Source organism: Micropterus salmoides, unplaced genomic scaffold (genome assembly GCF_014851395.1).
Source record: "Micropterus salmoides isolate LMB-PRFRI ecotype aquatic unplaced genomic scaffold, ASM1485139v1 Ms_hic_scaffold_8, whole genome shotgun sequence".
NCBI classification, from domain to species: Eukaryota; Metazoa; Chordata; class Actinopteri; order Centrarchiformes; family Centrarchidae; genus Micropterus; species Micropterus salmoides.
Window position 1 is genome coordinate 32,001,381 of NW_024044570.1, and position 22,826 is coordinate 32,024,206.

General features: G+C 39.4%; 1 protein-coding gene and 1 long non-coding RNA gene across 6 annotated transcripts; one reads left to right on the forward strand and one right to left on the reverse strand.

The window, feature by feature from the left end:
* Positions 1–2,392: 2,392 nt before the first annotated feature.
* Positions 2,393–22,114, reverse strand: LOC119893839 (sporulation-specific protein 15-like). Of its 4 annotated transcripts, none has more exons than XM_038706198.1 (21): positions 22,012–22,114; positions 19,573–19,662; positions 19,232–19,372; positions 16,631–16,702; positions 16,379–16,450; positions 16,251–16,286; positions 16,010–16,084; positions 14,310–14,348; positions 13,434–13,569; positions 12,300–12,379; positions 11,965–12,087; positions 11,754–11,813; positions 11,414–11,518; positions 9,797–9,898; positions 9,468–9,608; positions 8,364–8,568; positions 6,409–8,141; positions 5,631–5,730; positions 5,314–5,453; positions 3,844–3,926; positions 2,393–3,008 (listed from the first exon to the last, which is right to left on the reverse strand). In XM_038706198.1, the coding sequence occupies exons 2-21, from the start codon at positions 19,615–19,617 to the stop codon at positions 2,831–2,833; spliced, it is 3,666 nt and encodes a 1,221-aa protein (XP_038562126.1). In that variant the 5' UTR covers positions 19,618–19,662; positions 22,012–22,114; the 3' UTR covers positions 2,393–2,830. The 4 variants fall into 4 exon arrangements, with proteins under 4 accessions (XP_038562126.1, XP_038562125.1, XP_038562127.1 ...); XM_038706197.1 differs by having other exon boundaries at positions 6,358–8,141; XM_038706199.1 differs by lacking the exon at positions 9,797–9,898 and having other exon boundaries at positions 6,358–8,141.
* On the forward strand, positions 7,794–18,082 carry LOC119893841. Of its 2 annotated transcripts, none has more exons than XR_005442842.1 (4): positions 7,794–7,923; positions 11,441–11,586; positions 16,931–17,092; positions 17,794–18,082. It is a non-coding gene; the product is annotated as an uncharacterized LOC119893841 (long non-coding RNA). The 2 variants fall into 2 exon arrangements; XR_005442843.1 differs by having other exon boundaries at positions 17,006–17,092.
* Positions 22,115–22,826: the final 712 nt, after the last annotated feature.

Consider the following 22,826-nt stretch of genomic DNA (forward strand, 5'->3'; position numbering starts at 1 on the left):
CTGCATTGTACTGTGTCATCATTTGCATTTTATCAGTCCAAGGGTTCAACCTCTGTTGAAACATGAAATAAAGTACATTTACATTAGAAGTAAGAGATACATTTACATTGAACCGATTTTGTTGTTTTGCTGCAATACAGCATGCGATACAGCCGATGATACAGGCATTGACAATCTTAATGTCTACGATATGTGTGTTTTTTTCCCATGGTGCCCACCTCTGAGGGGTTATTTTAACATCCACAACACAATACAGTGCGCTGGGGGACACATTGATGGAATGTGAATGTCAGCGGTCTCTTTATTTACTCTCCATATAAAACACAGAGCAGTAATTAACAGCAGGTATCCTCCCTAGCCAGAGGGTAATTGACTGTTTCAAAGCGCCAACACTTCATAACCCAGGTGTGTGTGTGTGTGTGTGTGTGTGTGTAAGATAATAAGGAAGAGAGAGAAACTGTATGTGAGAGAGGAACCGAACATGTATGTGTTTGTGTGCGCGAGTGTATTAAAATTAACTCCTTTATATTCCACTCCTCCCCCCTACCTTTCCTCCCCTCCCCTCCCTTCCTCCCAGTGAGGATAAGGGTCAGCAGTGGTGGGCAGAGCCACTCAAACGCACCAGATTTCTTTACGAGCACATTAACATTCAGGCGTATTCATTATCAGTAAGTGTACTAAGATGGACCAAGCGGAGACCTTGTGCCATCATCAAATGTGCGCTGTTAATTTTAGTACGTGAGCAGAATGTTTGCGAAAGCTTTGCAGCCAGTGGCAGAGACTTCCTGATCCATGTACCTGTCCTACATCAGGATTTTGAAAAGTTTCCGCGTGAAAAAAAGATTAAATCAGCTTCACCTTTCTCACACAAAAACATTTCCACTGACTTTCACACTTTTCACAAATCCCTTTTATTGCTATTCTCATCCCCAACTGACACAAACCCCAAATGACATAGCCAAAGAGATGCACCTTGGATGTAAAGAAAGAGAAGCCAGATTTTACATTAAGACCCTCCAACAAACGTCAGCTCTGGAGTGTAGTAAATGTCCAAACATATTCTGCCACAGATCTGGCTGGAACAAAACAAGTGCAGTCACACGAGTGCTCAATACTGCCACCCACACTCCCCTGCATTTTAAGGCACAAAATAAATAAAACAAAAATATATTTAAAAAAAAAAGGAATTATTTATAAAAACAATTACAATACCACCAGTTAAGAAAAGGCTATAAGATAATTGGTTTTAAGAAGACATTTAAAAGATATGAATGAAAATAGGATTTGCATGTACGTTTTTGTATATATTTCAGCCAGACTGTAAACTAAATGTTTTTGTTATCAATGGCTGAAACTTTGCAGCTTCGCCAATTGGGGTTTAAGTATCTGATTGGCTTTAGCATAGATCAGTTTCCAGGATAACTGTCCTCCTACGAGGAATCTGACTGGAGACACCCTAAATTTGCAGTCGCTCTACAAACTAATCCAGCATGCTATACTATCCTGTAAACTGATCCGAGGAGAACCAAGATCATTTCTGCCTCTACTGCTCAGAAATGTTTATTTAACCAAAGCTCTATTATACTGTGCTGATCTTCCAGCCCGCTTCCAAAAGCTTTGCCAGTTCATTAGGGTACATCAAACGTGTAGTAAAGTACATGTCAAACTGATAAGAAGCATGTATCTGTGGTCAGCTGTTTCATGCTCACACGTTCTTCCCTACATGATCCTCACAGGGAACATAAAGTTAACGAGAGGCTCGTTAGAATGGGTTAATTAGATGCTATGATTGCTAATTGATTTTTGTTAATTAGGCTTGGGGGGGTTGTGCTAATTGTTATCTCTCAATTCATGTTAATACGTGTTAACAGAGTTGTGTCCCAAGTCGTAATTGACCCAACAACAGCAGCAGCGGTAGAAACAACAGGGTATCACCAAAGGTGCCTCCACAATTAGAGCTCCTCTGAGACATGCAACCCTGATTGGCCATGACGCTAATTAATGTTAATTAGCATGTTAACAGTTACAGGCTTTACTATCTGACAAAGGTGCTTGGTCTTGGTTGTTTATCTGGCTGTTTGCTATGAAATGCCTGACATACTGTGAATGCGTGACTCCAGTAAACCAAATGTAACACATACTGTTTTGTTGTTTCAATAAATGCGTCCTTGCCTTTAAAGAACCACCAGCTGTTTGTGGGGTTTGCTGTGCCAAGTTATGTTGCACTGTTCATTGAGGCAGTAGAGGGCTGGCTGTACTGTCCTTGATCAAAATGTACTCGCGAGGGGAGAGACAGGGTTAGGACCACATTCACTGCTGAGTTTTATGTAGATTATTTGGAAAACATGCGATACAACTGACAACTTCAGAAAGCCTTCAAATGACAAGTAAATCCAAGCATGAGCCAAATGTTTTATTCTTGTATATACGATAATGCAAACATTTCAACACGGCTTTATACAGATACAACTGTATGTTAAAACAAAAAAAGATAAAGCAACACAAACAACTAATAAACAGAGAGGTTTTTCATTTAAATGTTTAACAGTAACATGAACAGGCAAAGAGTTATGCCAAAAACTAGACACCCTTTGTTGTCACGTGTCATGTTTCACGGCTTAGGCTCTTCTGACTTTGCAAATAAAACCCACTGAAATGTAATCAGAAGGGAATATTAAGCTGAAAGAAATCAATAATGCATCTATATTATAATAGTGATAGCTTTCAGAACATTTAAACTCACACTACCGGTAGTTACCAAATATGTGCTACAGAAGAAGATTTTGTGATGTAACTTTGGATACAGTAGCATCCAGAACGTTTTGGTGGTTTAGTTGTCAGTTCTTCGTCTCTTGGGCAGACGGAGCCTCTCTGAGTTGAGGAACTGTTCGATTTTGGAGATCTGGGCTCTGAATGACGACTGTTGGTCTTCCCTCTCCTGGGAGCGAGAGGGTTCCCAGTCTGACTCAAAACTGGGAACTGCAGCTGAGGTAGGAGCTCTGCTACACCTGGTTTTAAGGAGAAACTAACATTAGCTAGTTTCAGTTAGTAATTATACAATGACAATGACAGAGCTCTTGACATGAAGCATTATGAAATCACCTTCATATTACGTTAAATAATGGATTAAATAACTTATTTTGTTAAAATATCATATTTTTTGTTATACGACAGTAGGTCTATGTAATCCTGAATTACACTATGTAACAACATTTTGTTCCTGGGTAGTTAAGTGTTATTTCCTAATAGCTTATGCCTCGAATGTAAAGAAAATGGCCCCACAAACTTTGCTTTTACGGCCAGGACAGTCATATTATGAAATATTCCTATTTTCAATGAGAAAACGTGAAAACGTGTGTCTTTGTCACATAAAGTCAGAAAAAACAACTTATGAATCTAAATCAACATGTATTTAAACACCGGCTTTGATCTTTGCCTGAGGCAGCTCATGGGAAGGAATCTTGTAAGTACTTGAAGGCTGCTGACTCCTCATCTAGAGCTCTGACAAATTGTTTCATAAGGCCCAATTTTTTGTGCACTGGTGGCATCTGCACCTTACGTGGGTCCAAAGATCAAAGCCATTGTTTAAATACATTTTTAAACATATATTGGGGGGGGGGTCATTTTGGATGATCCTCTGTTGTAGCTCGAGCATCACTTTGTATAACCTCTTCCCTACAATGTGTGAAGTTGTGGATTTTAGCTCAAAACTCAAAATAAAAACTGCAATAATAGTCACGTCTTTGCAGTAATCAAAAACACACAAGTACTTTGCAGAGTAGTACAAAGTCTCTTTTAGTTCAAAGGATGGGGGCCCTCTTTATGTAGGGTAAATGTACTTACCCGGCGGTGGTCTGCCATGACAGTCTGCTGACTGTGGTGGAGGACGTGGAAACAGGAAAAGAGCTCATGGAAACTCTGCTATCCTATGTAAAAATGGACACCAAAAAGTACAAATAGTAGATCTCAAACATCTACTCTGAATCAGTACCGTGTCTGATATTTAGCCAGTAAAGAAAAAGCAGTTAAAGGACTCATTATTTCTCAAGCCCCAGTGCCTTCTCGTGAAAGGAACATTAACTGATAAACAAATGCAGGGCAGACAGTAACCAGCGGCAATTGATATGTAACAGTATCCAGCCTAGAGAAAGTAGCCAGGCCCAGACTGAACTCTGTGTGACGTTCCCAGCATTCAGAGTCTGCAGAAAATAAGGGCTTTGGCGCTCACTACAATTTGTTTAACTATCAGACCAGTATTTTTTTCTCATACTCGAGGCATGTTGCACTCTATCTCCCTCAATTGCCAGCACCTGGATCTTATAAAACACAGAGTGACAGTTTGCGGTGATGGTGACAAAAGAGAGCCTGAGAGCGTGTGAGAGTGAAAAAGCAAAAACCGAGAATGAAAAAGAGAATACTAGCAAGAGGATGGAGAAAGTGAGTGAGTGAGAGAGGGATGATGAAGTGAGAGGGGAAGAGAGAGAGTGAGGGAATGGATAAAGACTGAGTAAGTGAGAGAGGAGAGGTACCCAAGCATCATTAGGTAGATTTTCTTCCACAGGTCATTCATTCTCTGTCTGTCTGGCTGTCTACAGGACGTCTATGAGTTCAGCATACATCAGCTACATCCTCTCACTCAACACCTAACCTAACATTTGTCAAAGTGTAAAATCTTTCTCAAATATTCTGTACGTTTTGTTAAATGTATTGGCCTGTGCTAACATTTGCTTGCTCTCACATTTTGGACCACAAAAATGTTGAAAAAAGCATCACAATGTCTCGTTCTTATGAGGACATGTCAGGGTGATATAACAGGCGTATTCATTAAGCACTAGTGCAAATTTCCCCTGGGGTCCACTCAGATGCATTGTAGAAAATGATGAAACTCAGAATCTGTGGAACAGAAATGACCTCAAACCAATTTATTTGATAGAGAAAATATTTTATAAGGGTCATTCTAACTTCCTCTGAGGCGGCTCATATGTTTCTGTGTGAACATCACACCGTGGCCTGCTGTTCAGCATCAAGTCGTAATGCGGAACAATGTTGTGGCTTTACAGTGATGAAATATACTTGGACGTGGGCTTCAGCAGTTAAAATGAAATTTTCCACATAGCTGTAAGTTGAGATCATCCAGTGAGGAATCATTAATACATCAAATGAGATATGGGGCATGCAAATCATCAGCGCTGTTTTACCTCGGTTCGGTATCGTGTAGAGGCTGAAGGTTTATGGTGTGTCAATATCATTTTTGTCAATCAATTCGTGAGTATGTAACAAGAGTATAGCACAAGAGAGCAGCTTCTTACTGACCATGTCTGCTGTTGCTGTTTCTCTACAGGTCTCCCCAAGAGCCTTCCACTCTCCCTGCTGGTGTCTCCTCGAGTAAGCTGCAGTCCCAGAGACGCTGAAGGCATTCAGCAGATCCGACGCCCTGGTAATCACCAAGGGGACTAGGAAGAATGAGGTGAGATGGCAAGAACAGCAAGAAGGTAAGAATGAAGGATTATTAGGGGGTTATGAAAGACGAATGTACAGTATGTCAGGGGGGAGACCTACAGTACAATACTACTGTGATTCTAAAACGGCATATTTTTTAATGGAATGAAAGATATAAATGCAACAATCACCTTTGCTGTGCTTGCTTTTGAGGAACATGGGTATTGTGCTGGGAGGATGTCCGAGGAGTCCACCAGGATCACTTATATTTTGCTCAGACATTGGGGATCCCTATTTCACAGAGACCAAAACAACCACTGTAACAATACTGACCATATACTGTGTCCAATAACACATTTTTTGTGCTTTAGGACATTTCTAAGTCTAAATGGCAATGCATTTTGGATTTTTAAGAAATTTATTTTTTTTTATTTTGTTTTGGTGTTCCGGACCATTATTCCTATTTGGTCTAATCATATTTTGCACACAATTTAATTGCTGGGGTCACAGCCCTACCTGCAGACGCAGCTTTAGAATCTAGTCCGGCAGGCTAAGCAACATGAGCAATTAGATGATAAGATGGGTTTTTAAAAATTCCTAGTTTACCTCAATTATGAATACACAAATCATCAACTGAAAAGGTTGATTTAAACTGCACTGTAAAAATGTGTGCATGCACAAATATAATTCAAGTTTTGAAGGTCTACATCTGACAGTTTGGGTTCATTTAACCTTAATTTTTGCCTTAAAAATATAATTACCTAAAACCTGTAGTCTCTCTGTATACTGTATTATACAGCTGTGTAACACTGCACCCCCAAAGGCAAGTAAAATGTTATGATAACCAATACAGATGTACCTTTAAGGCTCTCTTGAAGGCCACTACATGGTCATGCGTTAATATTTTAACTATAATACCTGAACAAACTGACGCAAGACAGAGACATCTGACTTCGATCTGGAGCTTACAGTTTTTCTCTGAGCACTGCCCCAGTCGAATGATGACCTGTAAGTCTTATTGCTGGGCAGAGGCGACTCATTAGTCTCATCAAGGAACACTTTTTTTGCTGGAGACTGCTCACAGCATTTTGAGGTGCCCGCCTCTGGCGATGCATCATTCTTATGACTTGGATGGGCAGACAGGTTCACGTCGGTTTCACATTTAGTAGTCTTTGCATCTCCTGCTTCTTCTGTTTCGTCACTTTTCATGTGCTCCTGGCAGCTGCCACTCTCACCCTCAGATTCAAGGTCCACGACGATATCAACACCGGCATCCTTCAAATTAGATCTTTCCATAGGTTTCTGGGTAGTCCCAGAGGCATCGTTTTCACGTGTGTCTGCATTTGATTGACTTTCCCTCTTCATAATTGCACTAGAATCCCCCTCCTCATCATCAGTTACCAGAGACTCCAGCTGTCCAGTCTCCTGCTCTGAGACCTCCTGACTGTGGGGTAGTGCTTGTGGTTCAACCACTGTTCTCACCAATTCACATTCAGACAGATGAAAAGTGTATGTATTACACATTTCATCTGTTTGCTTCATGTCGCTGGTAGTGTCAGAACGATTACTAGGTTGTGTTTGTGTTGTCGTTGTCTCTAACTCTTGGGTATTGACAATACCATCTGACTGAGGAGCTGCTGGTGCAGTATTGGTCTGTGGGCCACAAATACTTGACTGATTGAGAGGTTCAGAAACATCAGTGGGGATATTGGCTGCTAATTTGTCGGATGGCTTCTCTTCTGTGGTTTTGTCGAACACTTGATGTATTGGACTGGGCAGCTGAGTGAGTGACTCAGCAACGGTTTGGGCCTCATCATGACAGAGGCGTTGCACCGCTTGAATGACAGAGCTTGGCCCTTGGCGGACACTTTGGTGCTCACCAGAACAGAGGGTTTGTACTTCTCTCCTGATGTCATATCCTTTGTTCACATGACTGCAGTCAGCTTCCTTGCAGTCAGCTTCCTTCTCACTGACTTTCTGAGAGTGCCTTTGTGAGCAGTCTGAGGGCTCACAGGCAGCCAGCGGTGGCTCAGTGTCCATGAAGTCAATGACCTTCTGCGCGTCGCTCTTCTCGGTAGTCGTCTGGGCCGGTATCTGGGTTTGTGGTGATTCTGGCACGTGTAACCCTGTCTTTCCCCTCTCCTCCGCTCCATCTGTCCCTTCTCCCCCTGCAAGAAATTTTGTTTCTGTTTCAGGCTGTGTGGTGTCCCCTGCATCCTCTCTTGACCGCTGGCTATCCTCTTGTGTGTCTGCTCTATCTGCTGTTTGGGCCATGAGCGTTCCTCTCTCTTCTCCAGCCCTTCCTCCCTCCTTCACATCATCTTTCAATCCCTGTTCTTTCTCACTCATTCCTCCATTCCCTTCGTCACCCATTTCTTTGCTCCGTAAGTCTGCAGATCCATCAATATACCTGTGGTTCAATACAGTTGGTGCGTCGCTCACACAGCTACCTTTGCTAATCTGCAGACCAGCACAAGACACAGAGTAAGTAGTATGAATGAATTCTGAATTCTGAACTACATCAGGATCACTCTTCCTAGTGTTACTGTTGTTCATGTATGCGCTGGTGTCACTGCCTGTTGATCCACAAAGACTGGAGAGGCTGTAATGGTTGTTTTTGGTAAGTGGGCAGCTAAACAAGTTTATAAGGTTTAGGGACTGTTCAAATTGAGATTGTTGATGGTAGTCTGGGGTATCTTGTCCTGAAAGAGAACACGTCATACATGTTTAGAAAAAAATTGTTCTGGTCATGAAAATGCTATAGCTTAATATATAAAAGTAAAATAATGCATAAATGTTACTGTTTTACAGACTGTTTACAAATGACTTGTGTTCTGGGTAAAAAAAAAACTATGCTTAATTCTCAGAACAGAACAAGTAATAAATGTATGTTTATCCACTGAGATTAAATTTAGCTGACTGACCTCTAGCTGATCCTGTGGCAACTAGTGTAGTCACAGCTCCTGTGTCCTCCAGACTGTCTGGGTTTTTGGTCTGAGTAGAGGCCATGTGCTGCACACTGCTAAAGCTAGGAAGCTCAGAGCTGGAGATGGGTTCATTAAGAGCTTCATCTCCAAAAGTGGGCAAGATGTGGGTAGAAACACTGAGGCTCTGACTGCTGTGTCTCATCTGTGTAGAGAAAAAGTCACATGCTTAGGATGCCCAATTGCTTTTATTTCACCTTTTTCAAAAACATCGCCAGCTGTGGCCAAATTCATTCACTCACTCATTCACACTACAGTACGTGGATGGTGAATAGCATTGGTAGCTGTAGGAAGTGAGTTTTCTCTGCAACTTTTTAATCTGTTGTTTATCTGTGTTTTTGTTTTGGTTGACAGGTGTTTCTATAACCACACGTTGGATGTCACTTGCTTTTATTCACACTTTTGCTACAGTATGTGACACCACACAAAGTGCTTCTTTAGGCTTACAGACAACCACTCTATCACTGAACCTTAAACGGTTCATTGTGGACTGGCAGTGCTTTCCAATTGCTTTTTCAAACATTTTATTAGAACAGCAGCAGCGCCATAGCCTCCAAACTGACCACAGCACTAAATCAATGAAGTCTCAACAAAAAACTGCTGACAAGCTTCATAATGGTAGGATTCAAAGGTGATTGGATTGTACTGTTTGTTCATGTATTTAAGTTTTTTCTGGTATTTCAGTGCAGTTTTTAAGCTCCATATTGAGAGATTTATTGTAAGACACTTTCTTTTACTTCCTGATTCGTAACATTATCTAGTGCACAATAAGCAGATGGGATCTGCTTAGGACCAAGTGAATATTTACATTATATCTTCATATGAAAAAGATTTATGAGGTTCAGTAGGTCACAACTGAAGTACCACAATTGCTTCATATTAGCCAGGAAAAACCTTGTAAGGTTGTGAGGTAAGAGCCTAAAATGCTACTGAAATAGCTTTGTCTCTGTATGTATGGGTGTATTCGTGGTGACATTACTAACTCCTCTGTGTATTTGGTTACACACAGGCCACTATAAATGTGTTTTGCGTGTGTGTCTGTACCTCCAATTCATATACATGCTGAGCCTGCACTTTGGCCTGTGAGGACAGTTCAGTGTATTTCTGATGAAGTTCGTAGTAAGCCTCTTTCACCGCTTGAAGGTCCTGCTGCTCACTCTTGATGCGGTCCAGATACACTGCTTTCTTTTTAATCCAAACGTACATAGACGGATTAAAATCACTCTTTCAGATGTTTCAGTGTGACAAACAACAATTAGCCACTAACATTATGATTTTTTTAACAGTACAGTCTAACCTGACACTTGCTTTTGTTTGTGTTTGTAAAATGTCCCAATCACACTTCCCGTTTCACACTACAGTCTTTCTTCTACCTCTTTGTCCCAGCTGGTCTTGGAAGCAGCGTAGCTCTCCATCAGTTGGGCCACCTTGTCTTCCATTGCCTTGCTTTTCACCCTGTGTTCCTGCTTAAGGCCCTGCCATAAAATTAATCACCCATAGGATTTTTAATGCAATACTAAATTTTTATGTGTTTATTTAACGTGAACAGAAGGTCTTAAACAGGGCAAGGAGAGAGAGAGGGATTCTTGCTAATACAAATCAGTTGGCTTGTGTCATTTTAATAATGATTTTAATAAATGAATGAGTAGGTGAATTAAAAATGAGAAGGGGGTACAGAGAGAAGAAAAGAGAATAATAAACTGTAAAGCCATAAATGGAGAATAAACACACTAACTATCATTCAGTTGCGGAGGGGACCATATTCCCTAATGTATATGTTGTGATGTACAACTCCACATTCATCACATTTATGAGAAGAAACGCTGGTCGTCATTTATTTCTGTCCTTGTGTAAATTCACTCCATAATCATTTAAAAAGACCCTGAAAAATTCCCGATGTGTGTGGGACCAAAAGGTGGCGCAGGGTTTCAACTGGAAAACTACACCACATATTATAGCATTCAAATCCATTTTACATACATTTGCTTACATCTGTTAAAGCATAAACTTGATGAGTATGTTTTTTTAAGCACAAGATTCACACATACCGTCTCAGAAATACTTCTCCTGTTTTACGATGGATGGATTTATTCCCATCCAGGACAGGTCGCCAATCCATCGCAGGGCCACACATAGACAAACAACCACTCACACCTAAGGACAATTTAGGGTCACCAATCAACCTAGGTCGCATGTCTTTGGGAGGAAGCCAGAGCACCCGGAGAGAACCCACGCAGAAACATGCAAACTCCACACAGAAAGGCCGTGGAAACCTTCTTGCTGTGAGGCAACAGTGCTAACCACTGCACCACCATGCCACCCTCTGTTTTATTCCCATCTTACTAAAAAATATTTTACCTGCTCCTGAATAAAATCCTACAATTTCCAGTTTCAATCCGAATGATTACACAGTGTGATGTTTTCCACATGACTTTCTGCTTTATCTGTTCTAAAAGATGTTTTAAAATACACTAAAATATGAAAGTATATGTCTAAATTCCAGATAACCTGTCTTTTCTTTAACATGATCATATAATAGAATAATAACACTGTCGGTTCAGACATGTTGTCTGACTTCTTTCCTCTTCTTCTTTATTATCTTTATTAGTTCAGCAAAATTGCAGCCACTTGTAGCTGCAAAACAGCTTTACTTTCATTTCAAAAAGTAAAATGTAAAACATGGTGATGTACCAGGTCTGTGGTAAAAGTTCTACTATAAGATAGGTTTCTTTTCTTTTCTCAATTGCTATCTGCTTTTGAGCTCAAAATTTAAATAAAATTTAAAGTATATCAAAACTAACACATCTGTAATTGATATGGTGGGGGACAAGATGGTATAAATCTAGGATCAGGTGGCAAGAAAACAATTGTAAAAATAAGCAATTTAAGGCCATGTATGAAAGTAAATCTATGCGTATGTACATTTATGTGTACAATATGAACAGTTATGTTCATAAACCAGCAAAGGCAGAAAGATTCTGACTACTGACCTGGTACTGCTCTCTTTGTGTCTGCAGCTCCAGCTCTACTCTGCTTACTGCCTGTGTCTGACTCAACATCAGCTGCTGGGTGTGCTGCAGAGATCTCATCACCTCCTATACAAACACACACACACAATATAGGTATCCACAAAGAAGCAATACGACAACACGGTTATATGACGGTAAAGGTTGTTTTACAATATTTGCTATTTTAAATCATAAAAAGTGAAATGCCAGTGGAAGGAAAGACACTTCTTTGAGTATTACTTTGGACAGTTAATCAGCCTCTGAACATATTAGAGGAATAGGTTATGGTGACATGTTTTCTTCCTTTTTTTGTTTTCTTTACCTGCTTTTCTGCTCGTACAGCAACATTTTCCTCAACCAGTTTCTTGTTAATTTCAGTTTCCTAACATGCAAGGGAAACAATGCATCATTAACTTTCTGGCAAACAGTCTTTGTCAATACTATAGTGTGATTTTTTGATAGAGATCAGTGTCAACTTGGTTAAGGGTTGGCAAAAATAAAAATAGTATTCTTATTTACTGATCATCATTTACCATGTTCAGTTTCAGTTTCAGGTGCTGTATACGCTGCTCTCCTCCTGTAGGACTATGGGTCTTGTCATGCCTAGCTGATGCCATCTTGGTCTTGATCAGCTTTGTACTGACCTCCTCCAGCTCCTGAGACAGCACCGTACATTCAAACATTTCAAAAGTACAGAAATTACTCAAGTCGATTACTCAGGATTTTGGTTAAATACTTTTTAATGCTATTTCTTTAATACTATTTCTTGAGCAACCTTGCTATTGGCTGTGACAACAAACACTCGTAATTAAAGTGCGATGACATCTTGCCTCAAATAATTCCAAATGTTAGGACACTTTCCACATACCTTCTTTAGTGACACAATGGTTGCTTCTTGTCTTCCATTTGCAGAAGTCAGTTTGTCATTTATTTTCATGGCCTCATTAACTATAAGAATGACACGCAAAATAGGCAACAATAACTTCATTTCAAAATATATATTATATCAGTTCCTGTAGTTTAATATTTTCACTCTGGTTGTCCTGTGTTCTTATAATAAATAATTAACACTTCCCAGCAACATCACAAAAAAAGTATGTTTTTATTACAGCCATGGTAAAACAAGCCAACTGTATCTCTATCTCTATCACCTCTTAATGAACAGAAATACTGTGTCAATTTGAGATAAATGTGTTTAAAAATGTGTTTAGGTAGCTGTGACAGTGTAATTAACTTCAATTTGAAATTACCTGATAATACAAAACATTTGAGACATGACATACTGAATGCTGTACACACACATTTATTAAATCTGCACCCCTTTTAAAGAAAACACCTCTAATCGGTGGATCACATGAGGCCAAAAACTTCATGATAGTGGGCAAAAAGTCGTCTCAAAAAACACCGCTTATTGAGCCTTGTGGCACCTGCCTGGTTCCTCTATTGTCAGGTGACAAAAAGTAGAGTAAGCTACATTTGACACATGGTCACAATAGTGGCTGAAGGATGTATATTTGTTGTCAGCAGCATGCACCCATAGAGCCTGACCTGTTAGGTGGGAATATTTTATTGGCTCACATAAAGCCTTGTGCTAGCAACTGAGCACTGTCTGACACTAAACGTTGTTGCTGACCTGGGAGGTCTCTTTATAGCCACAGTTTACTCTGGAGGAGCATTTAAAGGAACATGACTGACCCTTGCGTATTACCCAGACCTTGACCCCAAAATAATATCTTTGAGATGAAGTGAAACTGGATATTTGCAGGAATTAATGTGCTGCTGAGTCATCCTACAGTATCAAGCCAGCGTGGACCCTGCGAATTGTTTCCAGCACCTTGTTACGTTCATACCCTAAAGAATTCAGGCTGTTCTGGAGCAAAACAGGGGCCTCTTCTTTTTTTTTAAGGCACACTACCTCAGTAACAGTCAATAACACATACTGATGATGTACTGCATGTATCCTGATCTATGTAGAACATTGTTTGTTCTTTCCATTAATTACCATTTTGCTCTAGTTTCTCGTGAGCCTGCTTGACAATGGCGCACTGCCATGACAGAGCACTGAAACGTTTCTCAACCTCCCCCAGCTGGTTCAAGTGGCTGTCCTTTGACCTGCTCTGCAACGCTAGTTTCTGTTCCTGTGGAAGGAATATAGTTCAAACAGACAAAGAAATGAGCATGCTCTACAGAGGGAGTCTTCTTCACATTTTGGTTTGTGCATGGAGACACAGCATGTAAATTAGTGAGCTTTAGAGGTGCTGGTAGTCAGGTTTTGTTACCTCTGGACAGTGCCAGGCTAGCTGTTCCCCCTGCTTTCAGTCTTTCTGTCAAGCTAAGCTAACTGGCTGCTGGCTCTAGGTCCGTACTCATTTTGTCAGACATAGAAAACTACAGCTGTCAAGTTGGAACGTGGTCTAACACAGCTAATGCCTGTCTCTTTCTGTGGGATGAAGGAATCAGCTCAGCGCATGTCTCAGAGCGCTTTATCGCTCTTCCAACTGCCATTATAGTTTGATTGTCTGTATCAAGCTGAGCAAATGCCTTCCTTCTCTCTCCTTTTCCCACTCATTCTCACTCCCTCCGATCCCTCTCTCCAAAACACCAGCTCGCTTCGACTCCCTCTCACTCTGCTGAGCCGCTGTTATGTGAAGAAGGTTAAACCGAGCGAGGCCCAGTTATAAAATATTTTAATAGAGATATTTTCTCTGCTGTGCTGGCAGTTCAAAGTGTCACGCACTCCCTATCCGTTACTCCTGATGAGCTCTTCCCTCCAAACCCATCTCTCCTTAGCACCGTTCCTTCATCCTCCTCTTTTAATTTTTCTCACTCCCACCCATCCTCTGTCAACAATTTGTGTAAGTGGAGAATCTTTCCTTACCAGCTCACCGGATTTCTTCTCCAAGTTGTACTTCAGCAACTGTAACACCAGTAAAAGAAAATCAACAAGACGAGTAGAGCATTTTGGGTTAGAGTGTGCGAATAAACAACGTTCCCCGCTCTTTTCCTGAGGATCCAAAAAACTGAAATGAGATGTTCCAATGTTAACGCAATACACCATTATATCAAGGTGCCACATATTTATACAACGCACAGACACAGCACTGCTACTGAATGGGCCTCAAGGTGATATTGATTAGTCAGCTGCTGTTTCCAAGGTCAAGACTTTGAGAAATTTTAAGCCAACATGAATAAGAAGTCCTGTAAGTGTATACAAATATTTATTATGTATTTATATTTAAATATGATGTTGCTATATTATTTATAATTGTATACATATGTATGTTATTTTTATATATTATATATATATTAAATATGTTGTATATTTCTTAAAATGTGCTCCCTCTCTCTCGAAGGCTGCAACTAATGACGATCTTCATCACTGATAAATCTGTTGATTTTCAATTTTTTTTTGCCATTAATCATTTAGTCTGTTCAATGGTGAAAAATGTCCATCACAGTCTCCAAACACCTGAGGTGACATCTGCAATGTCATGTTTTGTCCAACCAATGTATTCAATTTACAATGGTTTAAAACAGAAAATCAACTAATTTTCACACTGGAGGAGCTGGTACCAGAGAACAACTTAAACAATTAATCGATTATGAAAATTGAAATCAAAACACTCCTCCATTTACACGTCATATTCTTACTTTCTGTAGAAGCGCTATAATTATATTTTGTCTTTTAAGGAGTTGCAAGTTGATTCATGTGTTGGGAGGGAATGTATTTCTGACCTTTGTCAAATATTTGTTTTTCTTATTCATGAAATATATGTCAAATAAATAGGATCAAATGATGATTTAAAAAAATATAGTCTTAATTATAATAAATGTTGGCGTATGGTAAATCAAATGTTTGGGTCATTACCTCAGTCTTTTTTAAGATTCCCTTTGCCTTTATTTTTTTTAATGTAGTGGTTATACCCCCATCAGTTTGATTTTGAGACTAATAAATTTTGAACTATATTAATGCAGATAGCAGCCAGGTTATTTATTGAGATTAAAATAATTATTTAGATCTAATTATGGATTAACTGAACCATACTGTTAGGTGGAGCTCAAATTTGTAATTTAGCAGATCGTCTCTAAGACAATTAAATCACTTCAATCCCAACTGCCACTGATGTGAAAATGCGCTAAATTACAGCAATCCAGCAGACCGTGTCCCAAGAATGAACGCAACTGGGCCTCACTTTAGCCAAACACCGCAGTCAGTGTCCCCCAGATAGAATATCAAAAACAGTCCCTATTGTCTCTGTAACACGGCTGGGTTGTTAAAGTGCAGCGGACCATGGGGATGACTGTATATCACCTCTGGTGTCAAGCCTGAAGACGAGAACACTCTGGGAGCCAGACTGGATCAGGCCTACGCACTGACACCACATGCCCTTGACTCTGGTCGGGCATGAGCTTTCTTTATTTACTTATCTCTTTGAACAATGTAATGGTAAAATGAGTTGTTTTTATGATTTTGAAGAAAGAACAAGGCTGAAAGGAAGAAAGAAAGATGATGGGATCAGTGGGAGTTGAGATGAAGAGATAGAGAGAAGAGGCTGTGAGTGTTGCGCATCTCAGTACCTGTAGCGACTTCAGCTCTTCTTTCAAGTTGTTAATCTCTTTGTCTTTTAGCTCAGCACTGGCCTGGTATTTCCCCTGAAATGTTATATTATTACTGTGAGTGTCAAAAAAGCAATAAATACCAAAGCACAGCACCAAAGAATCCAGTCCAAGGGCCAAGATTGTGCAACTGAGATGAGTGAATTTACTACTCCACTAAAAACATTAATTGAATAAAATGCTCTGACGTTTTTGGGAATACCTTCTCCTCCTCAATTTTTCTGATTTTGGCCTGAAACTGAAAAAGAAAGAAAGTGGTCTGATAGGCTTAATGCATTGTTAAAAGTCTTTGTTTAGATATAAAACTGTAACCATATGGTAAAAACACACCTGCTTCTTAACATTGATGAGAGACTCTGTGTGCTGGTTTGCCACTGTTTCACTTTGATATTGTAGGGATTCCTGTCATTCAAGAAAAGACTAAATAAATCAAGACAACTGATGATCAACAAAGTAGAAAACATCAAAATGTAATATTTGTTAAATAAGAATGCAAGTAGCCGTGATCTTTTGTGAATGTCCACCTATCCAAAATATAGATATTAAAGATGTTGATGTAAAGCCAGCTAGGCCCAGCAGTACCTTCTCCCACTCCAGCTCCTGTTTCTCCAACACCAGTTTACTGATCTGATCCTCAAAGCGTGTCTCTGCATCCTGAAGCATGGAAAGGCGTCATTTACATAAAACCTGATACTCAACCATCCTAGCTGACCCCAATCACACACGCTAAGGCGTTAACTCACAATCACAAACACAGACAGCCTGGGGACACCTGCTAAATTAAATAACAAGACAGTTAATGTAGATGGGGTGATGGCTGGTACTATGTGATCTTAGCAGGTACAAACTGAAAATAAGCTATCTCTTCCATTCCGTTGGCAGATAACTCTCTGGAGCTGAGCCAGAACTGCAAACTGCAGTAAGTGTCCCTGGTTCATTCCTCCGTATCTTTTGCAGAAGCACACAGAGAAAGAGGAACATTAGAGGGGAGGTGATATTTGTGGAAAGCCATCCCTGTCCTCCCTCTTCCCCTGGAGAAGGCAGGTAAAAGTCAATTGCTCTCTATATCCACAGGACTTTTTTATGTGCATGTGGGAGCTGGTTAACTCACTGAGATTATTTTATAAGTTCCTATTAAACTATGCTACCAACAGGGCACTGCAGTTAAAAAAAAAGAAAAAAGGAGTGCACCGGAGATAAAGCTGTTATTTTTCCACTGAGGGGTAATTATGTGTGTGTGTGTGTGTGTGCGTGCCTGTCATTGTGTGAGTGTATATGTGACACTAGAAAGCTTTACTAAGACTGGTAATCCATGTAAATCAAAACAGACACATTCAGATCAATTTAGGGCTGAGGGTACTAAAATCTTTTAATTATATATTTAATATTGTTAAAGAAATCTCATAATATATGATTTTACTCATTATATGAAAATTCATGACCGTTAACGTTATTTATTTGCCATGGTTTTTCATCTCTTTACTTTTTTATTGCTGTTCTGAATGGATGACTTTTACTGGGCGTTAAAACGAAGTATCTGTGAATGAAAAGGCGATGGTTTCATAGTTTAGTTGGAAGAAGTTAGACAAAGTTTATCTTAAAGTTTTCTATCATGTGTCTTCATTTACACTTAGAGTAATTACTGGTTATTTGCACGTTGCAAAAGGCTCCTCAGCTCATACTAAATGTCATACGCACTCACCTTTAACTACATATTTTCCTAAATGTTGTGCTTTCTCATGTAGGGTAAAGTCTACCAGTATACCACGTTCTCACCAACCAAAGCAGTGGGTTGTACTGTATTTAAAAAAAAAAAAGAAAGAAAACAAACCCTTTGGAATTTGACCTGCTGAGGAATGTCCGGCACCATCATGACATCCTTCTCGCTTCTCAACCTCTCCACCCCGTGAACGACACAACTACAAAGCGCTACTTTGATAGCAGCAGCGCCTGAGGACGACCCGACTGATAGACCATCTTATGTTTGTGTCCCAGTTAACATGACTATAACAATAAAAACTAAATGGCAACAAATGACCAACATCCCATCTTTGCTTCCCTAATCCTTAAGCACACTCAGAATGTGTTGTCAGGTTGAAAGTACTTGCTGGAGGGTGGAAAACATTATTTCATTTCTTTTACAAACAAATTTCCTTTCTACTTATTGGTCAGGGGCCAAATGGCTTATGTGACCCCCATCTTGACGCAATGTGCATTAAACCTTGCTGGCTCTTGTCCAGATGGTCTAAAAGGGCAGCTGGCTTCCTCTAAGGACACAATGACACCAACTCCCCTACTATGTTAAACAAAATTACACTGCTCTTTACCCAAACAGAGAGCCATTGGTGTCTAAGTTCTTCTCAGTAAATAGTGATGTGACGCAGAGGAACACAGGAAGTAAGCAATGCTCAAAACAATACACAGATTTTGTCATTTCTGATAGAGCTCACTGTAAATCATTTGAAGCCGGCTCAACTTAGATTAGTGCAAAGTTGTCTTATGAGTTTCAAAAATGTAAAACCAGCTGAGTTAAGTCAACTGAACTTGAGCAAACTAGTCCATTAAACTGCACCAACAACACTGACAAATATAGTAAGATTTGCTTTCTATATACATTTTCTTAGTTGTCAGTTCAGAGAGCATCCAACTGCACCTGCTGCAGTACAAAGACATCATGTGACGCTGCTTCCAACAACTTTATCCAATTGTAAGCATGCATAAGGGGGTAGGGACGGCATACAATGTTATCCTTCACAATGGTTTGCATTGTTTTCATTACTATGACAAGAAACAACCGTGACTTAACATGTATTAAAGGCACACAAAAGTTTAAATCGTGTACGTTTTTTTAAACTACAAAAAGAACGGTCTCTGAAGTGTTTTAACTCTCAAACAATGCATGCTGGGAAGTCTACCAGACCAGCACATACGGGTACTTTGTAAAACAGCATGGCTGCGTCCCTTTTTGGGGGATAGAAAACCGAAGATCCTATAGATGTCAATGCAAATTGAAGTGTGTTTGTAGACTGTCTAGTAGTTTGCCTGAACCTGAACGTTCGCAGTACCTAGATAATTAAATGGCCAAAAGACATTAAGTCAGAACTCATTTTTAAGTCCTGAAATTTGAAGCTGCGTTACCTTAAAACTAATAACTTATATACGCAGACTGTGGTGTTGCTATACCCTCCGAATGTGCAGCTCCTCTACAGCCTCAAGTAGATGGGTTTTAAATTCCAACAACTGCAGTAAGATGTTGCCTCCACTTTCTGTTTGACAGCGAGCGCTGGACATAGACAACTCATGCCCCAACACAGGTCCTCCAACCTGCATGACAAAATAAATGCTTTTAATAAAGTATAAATATCAGAAAACATATTCCATGTCTTTATTGAAAACAAAACTGAGATGAGTACAATATATAGTCATTATTTATTTCAAACGCTTTTTCTAATCTTTAAATGAATAAACAAATCAGCTGATAAACTTCTTTGCTTTGTCTTCTCCTGTCAGAAGTCGTTACTTACAGTGGTGTGGGTGGGGGGTGTCCCGGAGTCAGCACTGGGATCCATCAAGTTGTTTCAGGGCAGGCCAAGGTCCCACTGGGGCTCTGCTGCCTGTTAATCAAGAAAAAAAAAAATGTTGAAAAAGGTTAATAGAATTGGCTGTTTAATAAGCAGTAACACTCTGCTTTTCCACTTATCAACTTTTAATTACTTTCTCATCTGCAATTTTTACTGCTAAATGATTTTATTAGAAATAATAGACTAGCACATTAAAGCCCTGTAATGTTTCTCAATCACTACAATCTAACCTAATGGCTTTGAAATGACCATTAGGCTTTTTTCTTTCTTTGTTCTACACCACTTCCATGGCAGTGAGAAGATAACACCTTGATAAGCCATCTAGGTTCAAATGAACCAGCCCATTGACACTAATAGGGGTCAGAGCAATAACACTGAATGGACAAATTGCTCTGTCAATGCTTTTTAAATTATCTAGGTTATTTAATTTGACCTGTAGATGGTACTCTGCCGCTGTTTCTGTCCCCTCAACATAACCAAGAAACTGAGTGACACACACACTGCATACACGCAAACACACACCTACGGGAAAATGTGACTATTTAAGTGGGAGGTCTCCACCAGCCACTGATCTCTTAATAGAACAGTCCCTTTTTCTCCCATTTAACCTGTGCTGGTATCAATCATGTTGGAGAATTAAATGATCCCTGCTGGAATTGGCTACTATCATAAAATGACAGTGTGACCCCAGGCGGAGGAGGGAGGGGATGTGCAAACGTGTGTTAGTGTGTCAAAGTGATACGAGTACGTGTGTCTCATGTGCACACCCTGAATGTGTGTGTGCCCGTGAGTGAGGGAGTATTAAGGTATTAACCACCATGCCCAAGCCATGACAAGACAAATTAAAAGAACTGCCATCCATTAAATGGGAACTTTTCTATCAAGCATCATGTCTGTATTACCTTCGGATGACTTATGTTAGTTACAGTTCAGTAACACAGACACTGAGGAAAAATAAAGTTACAGCCCTGAGATTGTTAAAAGTAATCACATTACAGCTTACTGAAGACGTTTCATCATGTAACAGTGGGAAAAGCACCAGTGAACAGTGTTGGGCAGTAGCGTTACTAGTTTAACTACATTTCTCAGTAGCTTGGTGGTAGCGTCGCTATTTTCTCAATCAAATAGCTTTTCAGTAACGAAGCTCTTTTATTGACCGAGTAGTGCGTTAGCTTCCACATACGCCACATTTTCCCAAGCCTCTCTTCACCTAGTGAGGAGGAAACTTTGATATGTAGTGGCAGAAACTTGTTTCCATGAGATGAGATGAGACATCTCTCTCTCTCTCTCAGACTTATTGCCATGAATGTTTAGGTTGCAATGTTGCCAGAGCACAAATTCACATATAAACAATGAAAAAAATATAATTAATAAACTAAAGAAAGAGGAATAAAAACAACAAAAACACAATATAGGCCTTTGTTACATTAAAAATGTTTTTGACAAGCAGTAGAATTTTTCAAAGGAACAATTATTAAAATAAGAAACAGTGTTACATGACATACACATATACACATATACATGGCAATGTGATAATTAAGTTACTTTATACAAACAACAATGGTTATCCATTTGTTGCATCAGGAAATACATTTAGCTCTCTCTAGCACACACACACTGTTTTTAGTCTTTCTTCTTTTGCTACTGTGAAACGAAGTTGGTTCAACAAAACACATACTGAGTGCGTGTGTCCATATATATATATAAAATTGGTGTAACTAAGCTAAGATGTAACTAAGTTACTTCTTCCATGTTGCTGTAGCTTAACTTGCTACATTTCACTGGGGGGGTAGTGAAGCTTCATTTATTGTAGAGTTGCTAGTAGCTTAGGTCACTACATTTTCCAAGTAGCTTGCCCAACACAGTGAACAAATCATAATAAATGAGGGGTGAATTTCATTTAGCTGCTTCAGTTTCAGGGTCCTGTATTGTATGCTGGCTCACTGTAACACTCTCATGGCTTAGTGGGACACGTTAACGTTAATAGAAACACCTGTGCTTTTCCAGCTTCCAGCAAGTCAGATTGTCCAACACGCCCAATACCACATCATGCTGGAGTATTAATGAAGATAGGTGTTTGAAAATTTATCAATAAACACTGTATAAATAAGCTACTAACCTTCTTTTATACAGTCTATGATACAAACACTGATCCGCTCACTGACCATATTACAACTAAAGCAAAGTATCAAGCTCTTTAAATGCTAACTTTTTCTATGAAAGTGGGTATTTTTAACTTTACTGGGATTTTAAAATATATATGGAAAATTTACTGTAAACTGCCATATTGTTTGAGTTATCCATTGTTTCTTGTAATTCATAAAGTTACATATTTGATTCATTTATCAGGTGAAGACAGTTTCTAAGTTAACATTAACTTACCTTAATGTCTTTTGTCCAGCTTTAACTTAATGTTAAATGTTCTTAAGCCAATTAGCAGTTTTAGCTAATGAACTCCACATTAACTTAGCCTAACGTTACAAATACAAGTTAGTGTGAGGCTTCTCAATTACAATCAATCCAGTTTCCTGTAGGAATTAACTGAAGTTAGCCAAAACTTTAGCTTAAACCAAAAGCTAGCTAACAATGAAAATCAGCTAGCATGAGCCTCATACGTGCTAACATGAACCCAGAAATAATACTGTACATTCATTTTAAGATATAATGATTTAAAATATGTAGATAAATGTTTTTTGTTTTAACTGAATTAGTCTGGTAAAGTGTGGTTTGTTAATCTTATGTTAGCCTTAACGTTAGCTACATTACCGTTCCCAGCTAGCAAAGATGCTAACTTATTTGTGCCTCTAGGTCAATGAAATGGTGGCAAGAGAAAAGGCTCAGCTTCTCCTTTCTTGTCTTTTTTTTTACCATCTTGTAAACTAACTAACCTTTGATGATTAACTGTTGGCAGAGAGGTCACTAAAAATTGTTAAAACCACAAATTTAATGGTTAAAATTAGTCTACATCCACAAAATAAATAAATGCATATTTCTTTCATCTCCATTTATTAATAATGTGCAGTGCAGTGAACTGATTTAAATTAGCATGCAAAAGAGTGCAGGTTTCATTAAGACAGAGCTCCTCAAATGTTCGACTGTTTTCCTCTATTGCAGAGCCCCAGCACAGAGCTTGCAGGTATGGGCCCTATCACACCACCGCCTGTGGGTCATTAAAGCGATAAGATCGGACAGGATTT